Source organism: Gambusia affinis, linkage group LG13, assembly GCF_019740435.1.
Source record: "Gambusia affinis linkage group LG13, SWU_Gaff_1.0, whole genome shotgun sequence".
NCBI lineage: Eukaryota > Metazoa > Chordata > Actinopteri > Cyprinodontiformes > Poeciliidae > Gambusia > Gambusia affinis.
Genome location: NC_057880.1, coordinates 15,869,260 through 15,888,019, shown reverse-complemented (window position 1 = coordinate 15,888,019; position 18,760 = coordinate 15,869,260). Strand labels below are relative to the sequence as shown.

General features: G+C 38.1%; 1 protein-coding gene across 1 annotated transcript; it reads left to right on the top strand.

Moving 5' to 3' along the window:
* Nucleotides 1-2,630: 2,630 nt before the first annotated feature.
* Nucleotides 2,631-17,130, top strand: gclc (glutamate-cysteine ligase, catalytic subunit). The gene is made up of 16 exons (XM_044136113.1): nt 2,631-3,278; nt 5,103-5,215; nt 9,899-10,081; nt 10,387-10,500; nt 10,731-10,789; nt 10,999-11,135; nt 11,245-11,319; nt 11,640-11,756; nt 13,694-13,832; nt 14,244-14,356; nt 14,450-14,542; nt 14,628-14,732; nt 14,817-14,898; nt 14,979-15,088; nt 16,171-16,291; nt 16,402-17,130. Exons 1-16 carry the CDS (start codon nt 3,129-3,131, stop codon nt 16,581-16,583), a joined length of 1,893 nt encoding a protein of 630 aa, XP_043992048.1. The 5' UTR covers nt 2,631-3,128; the 3' UTR covers nt 16,584-17,130.
* The last annotated feature ends 1,630 nt before the right edge of the window (nt 17,131-18,760 follow it).

The following is an 18,760-nucleotide window of genomic DNA, read 5'->3' as shown; positions in this document are numbered from 1 at the left end:
AAAAAAATAAACACTTATTCACAAGGCAACATTTATTTAGTGGTCACTGATGTAGCAGTTCTATGTCATTATAGTACATTTTCCCTGCTTAAATATTGCATAAGCCTTGTAACCTGAGCATGACTTGCACACCCACTACTGTTTATATTGACTCATGTCACACCTGTGCACCTATACTCTTTATCTGAATGTGTGTAAAAGTTGCCCTTAGTCATGAATGAGCTGCACAATACTGATCACCAAGAGGCACTCCCATTATTGAACACCTTTTACAAACTAGCCAGTGGCAACATGTTGGCGCTTTACATAATATTTGACTGGAGATGAAATGTGAAATGGGCTGCACAGGTGCGGCATGTATGCCATAGGCCTCAAGTTCTCTACCATGTCTACTGTGTTGTTTTTAAATGTTTTGTGTTGTGCTCAAGATTCTTGGAAAAAATGTTTGGTGTAAATTTTTTGCTGTATTCATTCACCCAGAACTTTAGAGTCTCAATAAGAGTATTACTGAGTATAACGTGACACATGTAAGCTCTTAGATTTTCCTCTTTCCTGTGTGGGTGTTTGCATTTAAAAAAACAGGATACATTGCTCATACTTATCACAACACTGCAAGCTAACTGCATCCATACTTGGGATGGGTGCGACTGAAGTCAAAAGAAGAGTTGCTCAATTTCTTCTTTTGATATTGAAATTGCTGTCAACGCACCATTCCATGGAAGTTGCTATGTTATTATTGCACATGTTTTTGTCTTAGAATAATGGTGCTTTCTAGCATTTATGAAAAGCTGTCACCTTTGACTTTCTGGTCATTAACATGACTCATTCACTTTTAGAAAGTCAGAGTCATATGACTAAGCAACTTATCACTACTGCTCTGCACTCAACACAAAAACACAAAGGAAAACCAAAATGAACACACATAAAAATATGATTTTTATATGAATATTAGCAGGTTAAAAGACACTAAAGACCTAATTTTGTGTCATAAGCTTTGAAGAATTTTTATGATTTTTCATTGTTCTTTGTTCTGTGTTTTTACTTGTACACGAACACTGGCTTGATAAAGTCTAATTCTGTTGATACAGAATGAAGGTGAAAAATGAATGAGCATGAATGAGATATTTATTCTGGGTTTTTCAAAGAAGACTTTGAAGTGTTTTTACAACATGAAAATTATACAATAATTAACTTTATCAAATAGCAAACAACAGCAGTTGGGTCTGTGTTTCATTTACACAGAGTTTCTTTGCCAATGCAAGACAAAGAAAATCTCACATTTTCTTTATATTTGAGTATTACTGTATCAAATACTGTATCAAATACAGTAATACTCAATAAATTAGAAACTATGTTCTATTTTTAAAAGAATGTTAATGGTCTGATGTAACAGTCTAATCTTAAATTACTATAAATCATTATTCATTTACTTTAGAAAGTCCTAATTAACAAAATAAAGGCTTGAAAACATCAAATCTGTACATTGTGTAGCAAGGCTGTACTTTAGAAAGGGTTTACAGGGTAGTAGTAGCCCACTGGATGTTTTGGGATTCCGAAGTATTTTTATATTTTTATGTCTTCAAAAATGTTTAAAAAAAACTTGCTGGTTTTTATGTGGATCACGAAGGGGGAATATTCTGAAAATGGTAATATCATAGCTCAACTTCTGACCTATAAGTTGTTCCTGAATACCTCAAACATAACAACAAGCTTTCAACACAAATGCTCCATGCATCCTTTTGGTTTCTGACACATTTCAGTAACTGTTACACCACAACATACATGACAGTTACTGAAACAATTCAGTGAAGTTTTGGTTTTATAAAACATTTCCTAACCCTACACCATCATTTGTGGGAAGAGCACTGAAAGTGGCTGTAATTTAAGTGCCCTCATTTTTTTGGAACTAGCATGACTATGGAAATGGCAAAATTATAATTACAAAAATGCCTGCGACAGACTGGCGACCTGTCCGCGGTGTACCCCGTCTCTCGCCCGAAATGTTCGCTGGAGATAGGTACCAGCACCCCACCCAACTCCACTAGGGACAAGGGTGAACAGAAAATGGATGGATGGTTAGTTAAATGCAAAAAGGAAAGATCACAATGAAAAACATTCTCCTCTGTTTTTCTCTTACCTCTTTCTTTTTCTAAGATTCATAAGATAATAAAATTTGTTTTGTCACAGAATGATGTAGTTTGCATCAATTTGCACAAGAGCAAACCATTGTTATTGTAATAAGGATACATTATAATATAATAAACATTGATATGAAAAAATATGTGTAAAAATAGGCACAATTTAGAGTAAATTATCAACAAATTCCACAACAATCAACAGTAACAGTATGAAGAGCAGTGCAACTGCCAGTATATACAGACTATAACATTTAAAAAGTTTTAATTTTACATTTCATGCACATTGTGCGACCGTGGTGACATGGAGACTACCAAGGTATCATTGAAATGTTAAAAGTATAATATAATAATTTGTATTGGTTATTGTTGTTGTTGTTGTTGTTGATGATAAGTAATAATGCTCATTTTTACGTGCAATCGCTGTCTCTTACCCTCTGATTGACAGGTCGACAGGAGGAGCTTTGCTCAGAGGGTGCTGAGTCATGATGACGTAACTTCGCTCCGCCCGAAGGCGTCACGTGTGTAAAGCCAGGGGAGGGCGTTCATATGTTTAAGACAGTGTAACTGTGTGAAGCGGCAGTCTGTTTCGGCAACGGCGAAGTTCAACGGCTCACCTTGTAAAGGAGCTCAGAAGAAACGGTTTCAGTGCGTAGCCCTCAACCAAACCGACGTCACGTGACACCGGCTAGCTGGTCCAGTTTGTCCCCATCTAACTACAGTGCTCGGCCGAGCTAACCAGACATTAGCAGGTGATGAGCAGGGGGGCCTGTCTGTACTTGGATACCTGGTTACCGAACAGGCACACCGCTTAACCAGCATCATCAGTCTATTCCTGTGAGCTACCTGCTTCATCCTGTGGGACCCAGACTGTACCGCTTGTTTGGACTGAGACTTCATGCTAGATCTCCACAAGTTGGACCAACTAGCTAGATAGCTAACATTTGGCGTGCAGGTCGCAGTTAATAAGCAGCCAGCAGGACACCGTTCGCCATGGGGTTACTGTCACAAGGATCTCCCCTGAACTGGGAAGAAACAAGGAAGTTTGCCGACCACATCCGAAAGCATGGCATCATCCAGTTCCTCAACATCTACAACAAGGTCAAGGATCGTCAGAAAGATGTGTTGAAGTGGGGTGACGAGGTAAAAACATGACTTTAAACAATGTTTAATACTTTTGATCAGCGAGACATGATGCAATTAGGCCCCTTTATTGATTCATCCGCATACTTGAATGTTTCTACCCTTACTTATATGCAGTAAAGTTAAACTTTAACATTTGTTTGATTATTTTTTATAAAAACGTATTTTTTCCATAATGTTTGCATTTAGGTTGTTTAATATGTTTATTATTTTTTGTCTGTTTATAGGTGCCAATTTCAAAACAAAGATTATCAAAAAGTACTTAACAAGACATGGAAGTCTACCACATGGAGATATGATCAAATACATATTCAATAATCCGACTTAATTAAAAAGTTTTTTTTAGTTTATTAAGGATCAGATCAAGTTTTGGGATGGTGGTACACCAGTCAGTAGAACAGAGAACATAATGAGAAAGTCTTTTTATCTAAGGACTTGCAGCCTGTACCAACTGTAGACAATTGCTGACATTATCATTGACTTTGCAGCTATCGTTCATACCGAGCTTGGCTATAACAACAATGGAGAGGAAAACTCTCCTTTAACAAGAAGAAACCTCCAGCAGACCCTGCCTGGGATTTTCTGTTGGATTCAAAACTACTATCTCATGTCAAATGTCTTTTTACATATTAAAAAAAATTTGCTACACCCAATGTAAAAAAGGAAAATATTTACATAAGGTTCACTTCTACAGTCATACTGAGAGATTCAGTTTCAAAAACATCCAGACAAATTCTATGCTAGTTATAACACAATGCTGTTAAATTCTGTGTATTACACTACTTGATAAAATGGCATCTGTCTTGAAACCCAGCTAATTGCATAAAGTCAATGATTTTGTGGCAATCAGCCCTCCTGGGCAAGCATGTGACAACAGTGGGGAAGAATGTGTCTGTTTTAACGGGGGAATCCTCCAGCTGGAACAGCATGAGTAAGAGCATCCGACTACCCCGACTCATTGGGGGCTGAATATAGATGCATAGATGAGGCTTTTCTAGGCTGATGTAAATTTCTGTTTCAGTTACTGATTTACTTAAGCTTTTATTGTTTTGTAGGTGTTAAGAACCGTAACACCTACAAAACCAAAACAAACATGTCTTGCAGGTTTGCTGGAGTGGAGCAGTGGTTTAAGAGTGCTTTCTGTTAAAGAACAACTAATGACACAACTTTAATGGTAGCAGTAGCTCTGTTAGTGGATACAGAATGTAGAGAAACACAGGCGCATGAAAACATAGGACATGTGTATTTCCACAGTGTAAGAACAATACTCTACAAACTTTCTTGGAATAATGCTGTATTTATGGCCCTGATTTGCTGCAAGTCCAAACAGCCTTCCCCGTGACCTGAACACAAACATCTGAAAGTCCAGCTTTTATGAGCAATATTTCCCTTCAGCATTTCACTGTGTGTTTCAGAGTGACTGTTAATTCTCAGACAATACCTCTTGTAAGAAAAAAAGCCCTCCTTTGCCGAGTAATTGATGGCATAATCCCTCCTACACAAATATTGAAGAGTTATGTGCTTGACTCTTTTAAGTTTTACCTATTTTTTTTCAGCCTTTACTGAGTAACAAAACTTCACTGTGCTTCAACTTGAACAGCGAGTTTTTAATTTGAATCGACATGGAATGCTGTTGTTATAGATTAATCCCTCTTTCAGACAGGGGATTACAGCCCAGCAGAATCAAAGTCAAGGAAACCTTCCTGATGAATTGGAATTGATGTGATGGCTTCCCAGTCTGCTCAATGTAAAGCCAGTGCTAGGATTAGGAGTTGTCCTGTGTTTGTGTGTAAATTTTCAGTGTCTTTATTTTTGTATGTTTAGGTCGAGTACATGCTGGTGGAGCTGGATGACAATGATGAGAAGGTTCGACTGGTGCTGAACGGTGGAGATGTTTTGGAAACTCTCCAAGAACAGGGAGAAAATACAAACCCGAAGTGAGTCATCTGTACAGAGATCTTGATGCACACTGTTTTTTTTTAATTAGCTTCACTCACAACAGTGTCATAAAAGGGTTCCTGAGACATTTTTTGTACACATGAAAGCATGTAAACACCAGCGTAAGGTGAAACTTGGAGCTTTGATAATGTCTAAGTTGAAACTAAGAACTGAAGATAAGATCTGTTGAAAATCTTGAATTTCAACATATTTGAACAGCGGTTGTGTTCATCAACGGTTTTTATAATTTTGTTTTGACAATGAACATAGTTCCCATACCTGTACACCCTTGGGTGTACATTTATGCACATATCCAGTAGCAAACATCATCTACAGCCTCACTGCATTATTTAAAACCTGGTGCTGTGACAGAGAAACACTTACTTGGCTCAGTTGTTAAAATCTGAGAAATGAAATAACAGTTTCTGCTTTTAGTTACCTTCGGGGGGATATTTTTATTTATTTATTTATTTTTTTAGTTTAAAATACTTCTAATATTGAAACATATTAAATTAAAGGCCACTGCTGCTATAGGTGTCTTTTTGTTAATGTGACTCTGTAATTCACACTTTTGTCGCGTTGAGGAGGAGAGGTGTAACCTGACCCGACATCTGACCCAGCTTCGGTTCTGGTGAGGACGTACAGTAAATTTGCTCTGGCTTATTTAGTCTAATTTTTCAACACAATCAAGGAGAGAAGTATATGAATAAGGACGACTCGCATTCAGATTTCAAAGGAAATTGTATCAATAAACACACCACTTTTACTGCATTGCAATATTCCTTCAACAATAAAGGATTGTAATCTAATTTTTTTTTTTAAATAAATCCCGCTGATGTGACTTTTTAAACATGTATCTCATTTATATGTAGGCATTACATTTTTATTTTTGATTCACCTACTATTATAGAAAAAAAAAAACCAGCTATAAATGGTTGTAGTTTTCAGCGGTAATTGGCCTAAATGTTGCTTTATTCTATTCTGCTCCTTCTATAGAGGGTCACATAACGAACTAAAATTAGCTGGTTAATTTGTTGAGCTATCTGCTGTGGTAGCCAGACTGCATGTGATGTGTTTAGCAAGCATATCACTTTCTTAGCATGCCGATCGTTAGCTTAGTTGGCTTAATAGTGGGGATGAATGGTGATTAATTTTAGCTTCAACTTCCTTTTATAAATATTTTTTGTCTTGAGAGAAACACTTTTTAGATTTAACATTCTGTACCTTGGTTTACGTTGATTGCAGTACCTGGCCATGCCTAACTACTTTAGGAAAACCGATTATGAAATGTCAACCATGTTGGAGGATTGTCAGATGTCTTCACCCATACAACATTTTTGGAAAGAGAGAGATCAGATATACATTTTAGAATATTATTTAACAATTATCTGGATTGATCATTTGTGGGAGAAAAAATAAATAAATATATATATATATATATATATATATATATATATATATATATATATATATATATATATATATATATATATATATATATAAAATAAAAATAGAAATTTTAATTGTTACCACTGGAGAGAACAACCATGCAGATGAATTCTGATTAACCTAATCCTGCTAGTTAACCCCAAGAAGCGCTGCTGCTGCTGCAGACCCTGCACTGTGGCTTTAAATAACTTCGGCTGAAAGTAATAAGGAGATGACAAATGTTTTTAAACAGATATTTATTTAGACATTAAGAGAAGCTCTTTGTAGCAATTGCACAAGTCAGATGGCTGCCTGAGAGCCTTAAGAACTCCAGGTGACGTCATTCCAATCAGCACTGTTCGGTAGCAAAAATAGATAAATTAGTTTGGAAAATGATTCTGACATGTAATGTTGCTTGTTGGTGTAACACAAGCAGAATATGTCACTAATGAAAGAAAAGCTTAGAGATCAGTGAAATAGGAGCTAAAATTCAACCCATAAGTTGATTGCATCAGTTTGGATCATGGGTCATGTCTGTGCTTCCGCTTTGCTTAGTTTGATAGAATCTAGTTCTAACTCTTGTTCTGTGTGATTTACATCTGAGTCACGGAACAACTCCGCCAGATGAGAAATTAAATCCTTAAGATACCAGGTCTGAATCTTGAAAAGCCTCTCCTCTTCCATTTTGTTTATTGCAGTGAAACTCTGAACCTTATTATCCAGCTGTGCCATTATCGCTGTCTTTAATGAAATCCATCAATCACTGGCTGGGACCTTTTATATTTTTCTTCCTGCTGTTGGCATGCATGCTCATACTTGTCACTCAAAGTATGCGCTCTCTTATGCGGGAGAGTTATTATATTATTATTATTACATGATTTAAAAAACAGCTAATTTAGGAGTATTTGTGTTTTTATTTTTGGGGGGCTTCTTTTAGTATTGCTATGAAAAGCACATTCTTTCCCATGAGTTCTGCCAGGTGCCAGCGGACTGCTTTGTTTTTCCTAAAACAACTCAAGCCTGGATGACAACGAGAGTTTTTAATCATTACCGCTGGATTTAACCTTTTACAGGTTAAAGCGCTCATCATTCCTTGGGGTCGCATAACTTGAAGTTTACCCATTAAGGCCTTCACAGACCTATTGATATGTAAAATGTTGCAACAGATTGTTTCCAGTTTGAAAGCAGTAACTGATTATTGCAGGAAGAAAGCAACAAAGGTGGAAAAGTTCCCCCTGCTTGTGTTTTTAAAAAGACACAAACACTTTTTTTGAGGAATTTCTACTGGAAGATATCAGATTTGTATTGAAACAGTTTTCTAAAAATCTCAGTTAACTTTAAACACAAGTCAGATGAGGATTTTGTTTCCCAGTTTAGCAGTAAAATAAAATAAGAAAATACCATAGCAAATTTTCCAAGGATTACCTTTTTGAAATGCAGTTTTTCAAATTTGGACACTGCAGGACATATTAAAACTAGAAAATTCCTGAAGAAATTTAACTGCAATTACCTGATGTAAAAATTTTCAAGGGCTTTTATTTTGAAATTTGTAACAGTGATTGAGTTAGATGAGTTGTATACAGCCCATAGCAGCAAGTAGTTCTAAAGGCCAGCTCAGTCCTCCTCCGTTTTAGCTGAACTACTAGTTAGAACTACAGTGATGCGTATTTGTAGTCCTAAGCAGCTCTCCCTGCTCTGGGTTCCGTTGCTATGGTAAATAATCCTCTCTGCCAGCTGTGAGTGAGACATCCAGGGGGAGACAATTCTCTGTTTGAGCCAGCCAGTTTGACTAAAAAAAGCATTGCAAACAACTCTTTCCTGTTCGGGAACCGTAATACATATTCAAAAACCGTTTGAAGCGTATGAGAGGGCTATTTGTCGTCTCCGATAGTCCTGCGATTCATATCTCTACCTCACTCACAGTATTAACAGCGATGAGATAAAAAAGGTGTGTGCCAAGGTCTGAAATTTTTCAGAAATACATGGAAGTGAATCAGTGAGATCTGTCTGCTACCCTGGCGCATGACTTTGCTCTGAAGCACCTGGAGAGAAAACCGTAAGCGCTAGATAATTTTTGAAAACATTTGACCGGAGCAGGCATGCGTATCGATGTCATGACCAAGTTTCATACCAATTATGCAATATTTGTGAGGGCGAGTTAAAAAATTATTTGGGGTCAAAATGTCACTCTGACTCTCACTCTAGCGGAGCAGCATTTACACTCTGATTTTTCAAAAAATCAAAAACTTTGGGTCGCTTAGAAAGACGTTGTGGACAAACCATAATTCATATCGATGTGCTGTCTTCACTTTAAAAGAGATCACGGACGTATCTACAAAATGAAGTTTGAATGGCGTTTCTACATGAAGTTATGACGACAGAAAATCCTCAAAAATAGGGTATTTTCAGGATTTAGTGGTTGCCTCGTCCCCTTGACGACCAGAGTTGCACCTGGTGAGCTAGTTAGAGATTTTGGGGTCGTTTTTTGCTTTTTACGTCGCCATGGTAACTCCAAATCCCACCAAAAGTAATAGCACCCCTCCCAGGATCGAGCGGTGACTGACTTGCTTTGCAAGTCAGTCACCGCCCTCCTTATGCATTGCTATGGGCAGGCCCCAATAATAAAGAGGCGTTCTATTGGGTGTAAAACAATAGGTGCCTGCCATGCAATGCATGGAGGCTCTCCTTATGCATTGCTATGGGGCAGGCCCCAATAAACTCAAAATTTGGAAATGTTATGCAAATAATTTTTTTTGTGTGGAGCTCCTCTACCTAAAGCTGTTCAGAGACCTGAATTTCATCCATGTACAAGGTCTTCAGTACCTTTTATTTATCCCAAAATAACACCAAACTCTGTAAATGTACTGAAATTTGACATGAGAAGAGATGTGTAGGAGCCCTGTTTAAAGAGCCGTCCCTCAGTGTGTTTATACAGGCTCCTGTCTGCCTGCCTCTGACGTCAGTGTAAATCTGTATGGCTAACTTGACTGGAGGGGGAAATACCAGCAGCAGTGACCCTAGTAGATCCCATGCATACCTCATTACTGCACCTCTGTTGCACACACCAAAGAGCACGCTCTGAAGCACAAACGCATCGCGTTTGTTTATGGTGCCAGGATTACTGGTGCCACCTCCATAAAGGGAAAGAACGTAGTTTATTTTCTGAAAACGGTCAATGCGATACTGAGAACAGGGTTCTCTCCAGCTGACATGATGAAACAAATGATTTCACAACATATTTTGCACTTCCACAGTCATCCGACACTTTGGAGGCCGGAGTATGGCAGCTACATGATCGAGGGAACTCCTGGGCAGCCATACGGGGGAACGATGTCAGAGTTCAACACGGTGGAGGGCAACATGAGGAAGAGACGTCTGGAGGCTTCATCTGTCCTGAAGAAGAATATGACACTCTGCACCATCACCTCCTTTCCAAGGTTTTTATCTGTTGTGTTGATCAATGTAGAGCCATTAATTATTAATGCACTTAATAGGGCAACTGTTGCTCAGCTAGTAGTAGTCACCTTACAATCAACAACTTGTGGATTTGATTCCAATCTCCTCCTGGCACTTGTGCCCCTAAGAAAAGCGCTTACTGTTGCAGAACGGTGTGTGAATGTGTGTGTGTGGTTGAGTGCAAGTTGTCGAATGTGGCTTGAGTATAAAGTTGAGTGGGCTGTATGTGTGTAATTGAAAGGTTTGTTTCTCAAGCAGTTGACATGTGCTTTCCTTTTTTTTTCAGGTTAGGTTGTCCAGGTTTCACCAAACCAGAGTACCGACCCACTCCCGTTGAAAAGGGAGTGTCAAAGTCTTTGTTCTTCCCAGATGAAGCCATAAACAGACACCCCAGATTCAGGTGGGCTGGTTGACTTTCTAATGTTTGAAATCAATTACTAGTTTTATGCTAAATATCATATTCTAAATATTCTGTTACATTAAGCATTGACCTGAATATAACGCAAAAGTAAAATTCTGGACAGAACAATCATTGCATTCATTTTAGTAGTTTTATATTGGGATATAAGTTCAAAGGACATGGATACTTTGGTAAGGCTCTATATGTTGACATTTAATTCTTCTCTCCAGCACTCTGACCAGAAACATACGCCATCGAAGAGGAGAGAAAGTTGTGATAAATGTGCCAAGTAAGTTTGATTCCTTTTCTTTCTTTATCTTATCATTAACTGCATTTATAATCTGCTGTAAATGTGGGTGAGGTTATGGGTGTAATGCCAAATAATTAGAACTGCTGTACATTCATACTCATGTCCTTAATTTAGTAATGCATAGACTTTAGACAGGATTTGGAATAAGTAAAGCAAAAGATGTGATTTGGCTGCTTTTCCTCTTGCAGTCTACAAAGATAAGCACACACCGTCTCCATTTGTGGAGCAGTTCCCTGAGGACGACGGCGAAGCAGCGAGGGCAGCCCTTCCTGACCACATCTACATGGACGCCATGGGCTTCGGCATGGGCAACTGCTGCCTGCAAGTACGTATTTTTGAATATGCAAAGCTGGGTTCTGAGAACTCTGTCTGCTCCACCGTCTCAATTGGTGATTTATAAAAGGACTTCAGCCTCATTTATGATGCTTTTGCAGGTGACATTCCAAGCTTGCAGCATTGATGAGGCAAGGTATCTTTATGACCAACTAGCAACATTCTGCCCCATCGTGGTGAGTGGTTGCATAAAATTTAGACTTAGACTTAGACAGACTTTATTGTCATTTTGTATGCACAGAGGTGTATACATAACGAAATTTCGTTGCATACGGCTCAGGACAATGTTTTGAGGTTTCAATGAGGTTACTCAGAATAAATAAAATACACAATAAAATATAAATATTAAATATTAAATGCTTCCCATTAGAAATTATTCAGCTGTGATCAAGAGATGCATACAAATATTGGTAAATGTCTAGATCTGTACTTTAAAAATACTGGGTCATAATTACTGGTATTGTTTTGTAAATAAACCTCCTGTCTTTCATTGCAGATGGCGCTGAGTGCTGCCTCACCCTTCTACAGAGGGTACATGTCTGATATTGATTGTCGCTGGGGAGTCATCTCAGCCTCAGTGGATGACAGGACCCAAGAGGAACGAGGCCTGGTGGTGAGGACAAGCTGCCTCTCTGAGCTCCCACTGGCTGTTTGCAAATTACAACTGTTGACCTGATATTCCACACTGCTGAGTGTGCAAACAATAGCTGACAGTACAGGAAGACAGGATGTGGCGTGCAGCATCGGCACTGTGGGAAAACGTAACTTTCGTAACTCTCCCCATACTGTTAGCTCTCAGTATAGCGACCCTGATGAGAGCCAAGCACAAGATTCAGATTTAGTTCACATATATGACCTAATTCATTTCTCATCAGAAATGTCTCGTTTACACTTTTAAATCGTGCTTCGGGTCGTCACATCAACCATGTGACATCAAATGGTCGAGTGATGATGAACCATCACTTCTTCGACACAGGAAGCTGACTCACTGCTGTAGAAGTCAGCTGATGTGGGTTGTGAATAATTCGCTTGGTGAGTTGGGGAGCGTAACAGTGGCAGACTTTGATTGGAGTTCTGCCCTCCAACTACATCACTACTTCCACAAAGCACATGGAGATTGGGAAAAGGACACCTTTATCAAACCCCTATTTATGTCATACACCACCTTCCATGGTATGTCCTATTTAAAAGGGCAGTGTTATGTTTTGTTTTATTTCTTTTTGTCATGTTAGACTGTTTTTCCTTTATCAAAAACATTGGAGTGTTGCTTTGATTCTTTCATGCATGTTTGCCAAATCCTTGAAACTCCTTTGGCAGCCATTCGAGGCTTCCTAAATGCTTATTCTCACAAAACACCCGGTGGAAGTGCACATCTGCTAAGCTTGTCATATGAACCACTTCTCAGTCCAACCCTCCTAAGAACGGTTATGAAGGAGCATTGTTGTGACGACTTACTGAAGGCGGCGTGTCAGAAAGAGCAGAAGCTTCTTAAAGAGACAGAGGCCCAATTTCAAAGTCAAATTTCTTTGAGATTATGTTTGATGTATAGAGCATTTTTATTATTGAAGGTAACATAATTACTTGATGGTGACATTATATAACTCTATGTGCCTGGGAAACTACATAATACTGTCCCTTTCAGCAAAAGAAAATTGTAGCAGCTCATTCGCAGTTTGCAGCAACGTGTGGGGAAGGGGCACCATCGCACTAATCTAGCCTCCGTACAGCCAGAGAACATTTTCTCTGATTTCTTGTAAAAATTACATTAGAAAATGTTGGGGGTTTTTTTTTAAACTTTGATTTATCTCAATATTGGTACCTGACCCATGTCCAACTGACGCCAAAAAAAAATACAAATATTCAAACACTGTACTGTTTTCTGATGCAGCTCAGGGAGATGTATTGTGCTTCTTAAGGAGAGTACATTATAGAAACAGAGGACAGCAGTTTTAGTGAGTGCTGAAAGGCTTAATGTGTGGCTTTTTATTTGAACTGTGAAAATGACTGTGCTCAGTTCAAACAGATCAATTAGTGACTGAGAGAGCCCAATCTGTCACCGTCTGTTGAATGGAAGAGCTGTTGGTTTCCCAGCAGTGCACCAGAAAGTGCATTTTTTGTTTCTACTGCTCAGCTTCTGGGGCAAGATAATGAACTGTGAGGGTTACTGATTGATTAGGCGGACGATAGGTGAGAACCTGAATCCATTCCACACCCAACCACACAAGAATGTAAAACAAAATATGCTTAATGAGATATAACGAGCAATATAATTTGTCAAGTGTCTCTCTTTACATAGAATAAAATGGTAAACTGATAAACCTAGAGTATATGCATTTTGAACATGGAAACATTTGAGGAAGGGAAAAGAGGCATTAGAAAATTTTTGGTCAGAAAGATTTTTAAAGTCCCCTCTTTCCCCGATCATTTCCCTTTTGTCAAAAGCAAATAAAATAACAATTTGAGTGATGCAAATATTTAATTACGGGCAAATGTATAGATTTACAGTTGGAAATTATAATGTGCGTGCGCTTTCTCATTTCTGTTTTGCAGCCTCTGAAGAACAACAAGTACAGAATCTTTAAGTCCAGGTATGACTCGATTGACAGCTACCTGTCTTGCTGTGGGGAGAAGTACAATGACATCGATCTGACAATAGATGAGGAGATCAACAAGCAGCTGCTCGGTGCAGGTACTGATGTCTCTTTTAGACTTTTTTTAAAGTTGGAGTCTACTTTACAATCTGTGCTCAGTAAAGAATTACAGGAACATGTGTATAAATGCATAATGATACTGTAAGGTGGTGCATTCAGGGGCACTGTTGCTTTGCAGCAAGAAGGTTCTGAGTTTGAATCCATGCAAATTCTTTTGCATGGCGTTTGCCTGCTCTCCCATTGCATGTGTAGGTTTTCTCCCAATACTTCCTTCTCCCACATTCCAAAAGCATGTGTTAGGTTTATTGATCTAAATTACCTTTAGGTGTGTCTGCATGGTTCTGTATCATGTGAGGACTGATGACCTGACCTCCAGCAAGGCCCCGCTCCCCTCCACCACCAGGACAAGTATGTCTGCTTGATGTACATTAAATATGTCTTGTTTGCAGGGATTGACAAGCTTCTGGCTCAACACATAGCTCACCTCTTCATACGAGACCCGCTCTCCGTCTTTGAGGAGAAAATACACTTGGATGATGAAAACGAATCGGATCACTTTGAGGTGAGGATTTTTAAAACTTCTTTCAGAGAAGCTAAAATCTTTCCACAAACAGAACACAGGTCTAAGCTCAGTCGGCGTTCATTTTTCATTCAGAATCTTCAGTCAACCAACTGGCAGACGATGCGGTTCAAACCTCCACCTCCGAACTCCGACATCGGCTGGAGAGTCGAGTTTCGCCCCATGGAGGTATTTGTGATATAGACGTTTGTTTATCTGGGGTTATTTTGGAGGACTTTTAATAACGAGTTACGTTTCTGGTTTTACTTTCCAGGTTCAGCTAACTGACTTTGAAAATGCTGCATATGTGGTTTTTGTTGTCCTGCTTACCAGAGTGATCTTATCCTACAAGCTGGATTTCCTAATCCCCTTATCAAAGGTATTAACAACCGCTTGAATACATTGTTTTTGTTGAAATATTAGTTCTAAGATTTAAATAGAAACCAAACCTGTGATTTAACAGGTCGATGAGAACATGAAGGTGGCACAGAAGAGAAACGCAGTCCAGGAGGGCATGTTTTATTTCCGCAAAGACATGTTTAAAGGTGTGCTCAACAGAAAATGGATCTCTTAAGTGTCTTTGAACGCTTCAGATGGAAATAACTGTAATGTTGTTTTCCAACAGGCTGCAACCCAGGCTTGGATTGTGCTTCTTCTGCTCAGAATGGCGTAGAGTTTGACGGCAGTAACGAGGATTACACACTGATGAGCATCGACACAATCATCAACGGGAAGGTGAGTTTGTTCAAGACTAAACCCAAGTCAGATGAGTTCATCTCTTCACTGCTGTGCCAGTCTTCAGTGTTACATTTGAGCGCACAAACAATCGCAATTAGCAACATTAGATACGTCAAAGGAAAGTGTTGCAAAAGTTTTCATACTGGTTAAACTTGTCACAGCCACAAACTTTAAATGTATTTTCTTGTGGTTTTGTGTGGTAGATCGACACAAAGTCATGCAATTAAGTTGCATAAAACATTTTTTACAGTGGAATATTTGAGAAATATGTCTCACTCATACATTTAAATAAATAAAACTCAGTTCGAACATTTGCCTTCAGAACTCACCTAATCATGTAAATAGTGTTGCCCTGTATTTAACCTCAGTGTAAATCCAGATGTTCTGTGAAGGTTTCTGAGGATTGCAGGAGATCATTAGTGAATAAACAGCAGCATGAAGACCAGGGAGCACAGCAGACAAGTCAGGAATAAAGTTGTGGAGAAGTTTAAAGTTGGGTTAGATTATAAAAGACAAGCAAAGTCCAGAACTAAATCCACTTGAGGTATGCAAGGACATATCTCAATAAAACTGTAGCTTTAGTTGCAGAGAAAGATGCTTTTGTAAACTATTCGATTGGAATATTTTTGGAAAGTCTATTCATTTCAGGAACTTTATCACCAAGAGAAACACGTTGTGTAGATTAATCACACACAGATGGGTGTTTGAAAGTGTTAATTTTTGACAATTATGATAATTTTCTGCTTATAGTTCATCAAAACATAACATTTAATATTGAAGTATACTATCAGATCTATTAAAAAAAAACTATATTTAAGTATTGTAAAAGCTGTTTATTTCCTCCTGCATAGAGAAAATTAATTACTTTGTTTTGGTCATTCACATAAAATAAGAGATTTGTTTGTGGTTGTAAGACTAAAGCTGAAAAGTTCAAGGTTTATCAATACTTGCAAAATACTGTATTTTGTTAGATCTAGTGCTAAAGCAAGGTATTTATATAACTGCCTATACTTTCCTTTACCCTATTTCAAGACATCAATTCACACCTGCAGCGTCATTTTTATCTTTTACATCATCAGGAGGGAGTATTTCAAGGCCTTATCCCAATCCTTAACTCCTATCTGGAAAACATGGAAGTTGATGTTGACACCAGGTGCACTATTTTGAATTATCTGAAGCTCATCAAGAAGCGTGCCTCAGGTAAAGTACCAGTAATGGTTTTTATTCAGAGTCTACGCAGAAAAAAAAAAATGTCTGTGCTCCAATGTTCGTTTGTTCCCGCTGATTCCATCCGCTGTTGATCCAAACAGGAGAACTGATGACCATGGCCAAGTGGATGAGGGAATTTATTGCTAAACACCCTGAGTACAAGCAGGACAGTGTCATTACTGACAAGATCAACTACGACCTGCTCAAAAGGTGCGACAGGATTGCTAAAGGCGAAGAGCAGTGCCCCGAGCTTTTTGGTAACCCAGTCAGCCGAGTGAAGTGAGAGACCTCCAAACGCATGTCACATGATTATTTTTTCAATCATGCATGAAGAAGACAGACCAAATGAAAGAGGTCCAATTAAAAAGAATGCAGCTGCATGTGTGTGTTGTGAAGAAACACACCTGCATCACATGTGTGTATATATGCTGTATGAGATTTCTATGATTACAGAATTATTTTAATAGGACTATGAAAGGGTAATGTAATAGAAAATCAGATGTGTATTTATTTTTGTCTGAAAATGAAGCACATTTGTGTGAAATTGTAAATGTGGCAGAGCTGTACAGTAGGCTGCTATTAATCTTGCATCCTGTAAATATTGAACTTTTTGCTCTTTAAATCATTAACAATTGTTTTTGTTGTTTTTTCTATTTGTTGATTAGACATTTAACATTAGGGTTGATTTTTCTTTGTTTTGCATTTTGTTTGCTTCGTTCTGCTGACTTCTTAGAGGGACCTTGAAATTATTGTTGCATTCAAATGAAAATGTTAAGGCACCGTTTGTAACGTGACTCTTTTTACAAATAAATCTGCAAGTCATTTAGTCATTTTATTTTCCTTCATTTTTTTTTTTCCTTGTTGCCACTTGCATATTAACAGCTACATAGTTCAAATCAGGAGAGCTGAAAACTCCCATTTTTCAACAGGTAAAAATATCTATCTACATGTATTAGCAAAACAAATTAACAGTAAAATAATTCAACATTACTCTGAATGTTGCATAGTTTTGTTTTTAGCAAATTAATTTTAATAGGGAAATATTTTGACTTCAAGTCATTTATGTCATTTTAGAGAGCTTAAAGTTAACAAGACCCCAACCTTTAGTTTCTCAGAAATTAGAATATTACATAAACCATTAAAAATGGATTTTAAAACGCAATGCCAGACTACTTTAAAGTAATCCAGGTATTGTGCATTAACTGTAATCAACACTTGGCCTTCACTGGAACTCCTTCATCAAAGCGGCATGAAATGTTGATCAGCCTGTTGCTTCATGAAGTGGTTAGGCCAGACCAGATTTCTTTAATAGCAGCCTTCAGGTTATCTAGATTTTTGGGTTGGGTTCTCATCTTCTTCCTGGTAGCACCAAGTGATTCTGTTTCATGTCCGTCAGATGACTTGTTTCTTTTTCTTCAACTAAACTTTCCATTTATAGGCTTTGTTATAAAATCCCTGAACAGCAAATGTTGTTAGCCATGACCTTTTGTGACTTACCCTGCAAGTGAAGGGTTTCTGTCTGTCAAGTAATACATCTATACAATATGAGTTCGGTTCTTTTAGTTAAATTTCCAATATAAACTTTTTGATCATTTTTAAGACGTGTGACTACATGCGGCTGCATCAAAACAACTTGAGGCACATCATGAAATGTGTATGTCCAACCACAAGGTGGTGCTGTTGAACCAGACTGATACAACAGTGCGTTGCAGTGACAGATGAGAGTATTACCTCAATTTGACCTCTTAGATAAGATAATGATTATTGCTGCTGCAGACCTACCTAGTGGACACAGAGCTCTGGGAACATTTGTAGGTTCAGACAGATTAATTCTGATGTTTTAAAATTCCACATTTTAACTCTCAGACTATTATGATTGATCACCTGTAGCACATTTTTATCTGTCAATTTCTATGTAATGATGTTAATATGATGAGCTATAGCTATCTAAAAATGCAGAGAATGATTAATAGCAGTTTAAAGAACTGCATGGCAAGCGGAACCTCCTACCAACAGGTTTATTACTATATTCATAATTTCTGAGTCTTAATATGTCACCACCCTGAATGGAGAAGAAACCACACATTTCTGACCACAGTGGGAGGTCTAATGATTTGAATGCCTTTTTGTATGTAAAGCTGCCCTGCAGCAGGCTACTGGTGCTCTAGATGAGGTCTATCTGAAAATACTTATCAAAGGTGGGAATAAGCTGGAATGGAAAATGTATGAAATATAAAACCTTATCATTTTGCATGTAAACCTATAAATTATGTTTGATAGAACAATACTTGTACAGCACTTGTACAAGCAAATGTAATTTTTAAGTTTAAAAACACTCCCCCCCGGGTGTTGCAAATGACTTTTTTCAGCTAAATCAGAACAAAAAAAGAGTTCTGTGTTTTATGACGGTTTATCACTACACTTTAGGTCCTTGAGCAACTTTTTCCCCCATACTATGAG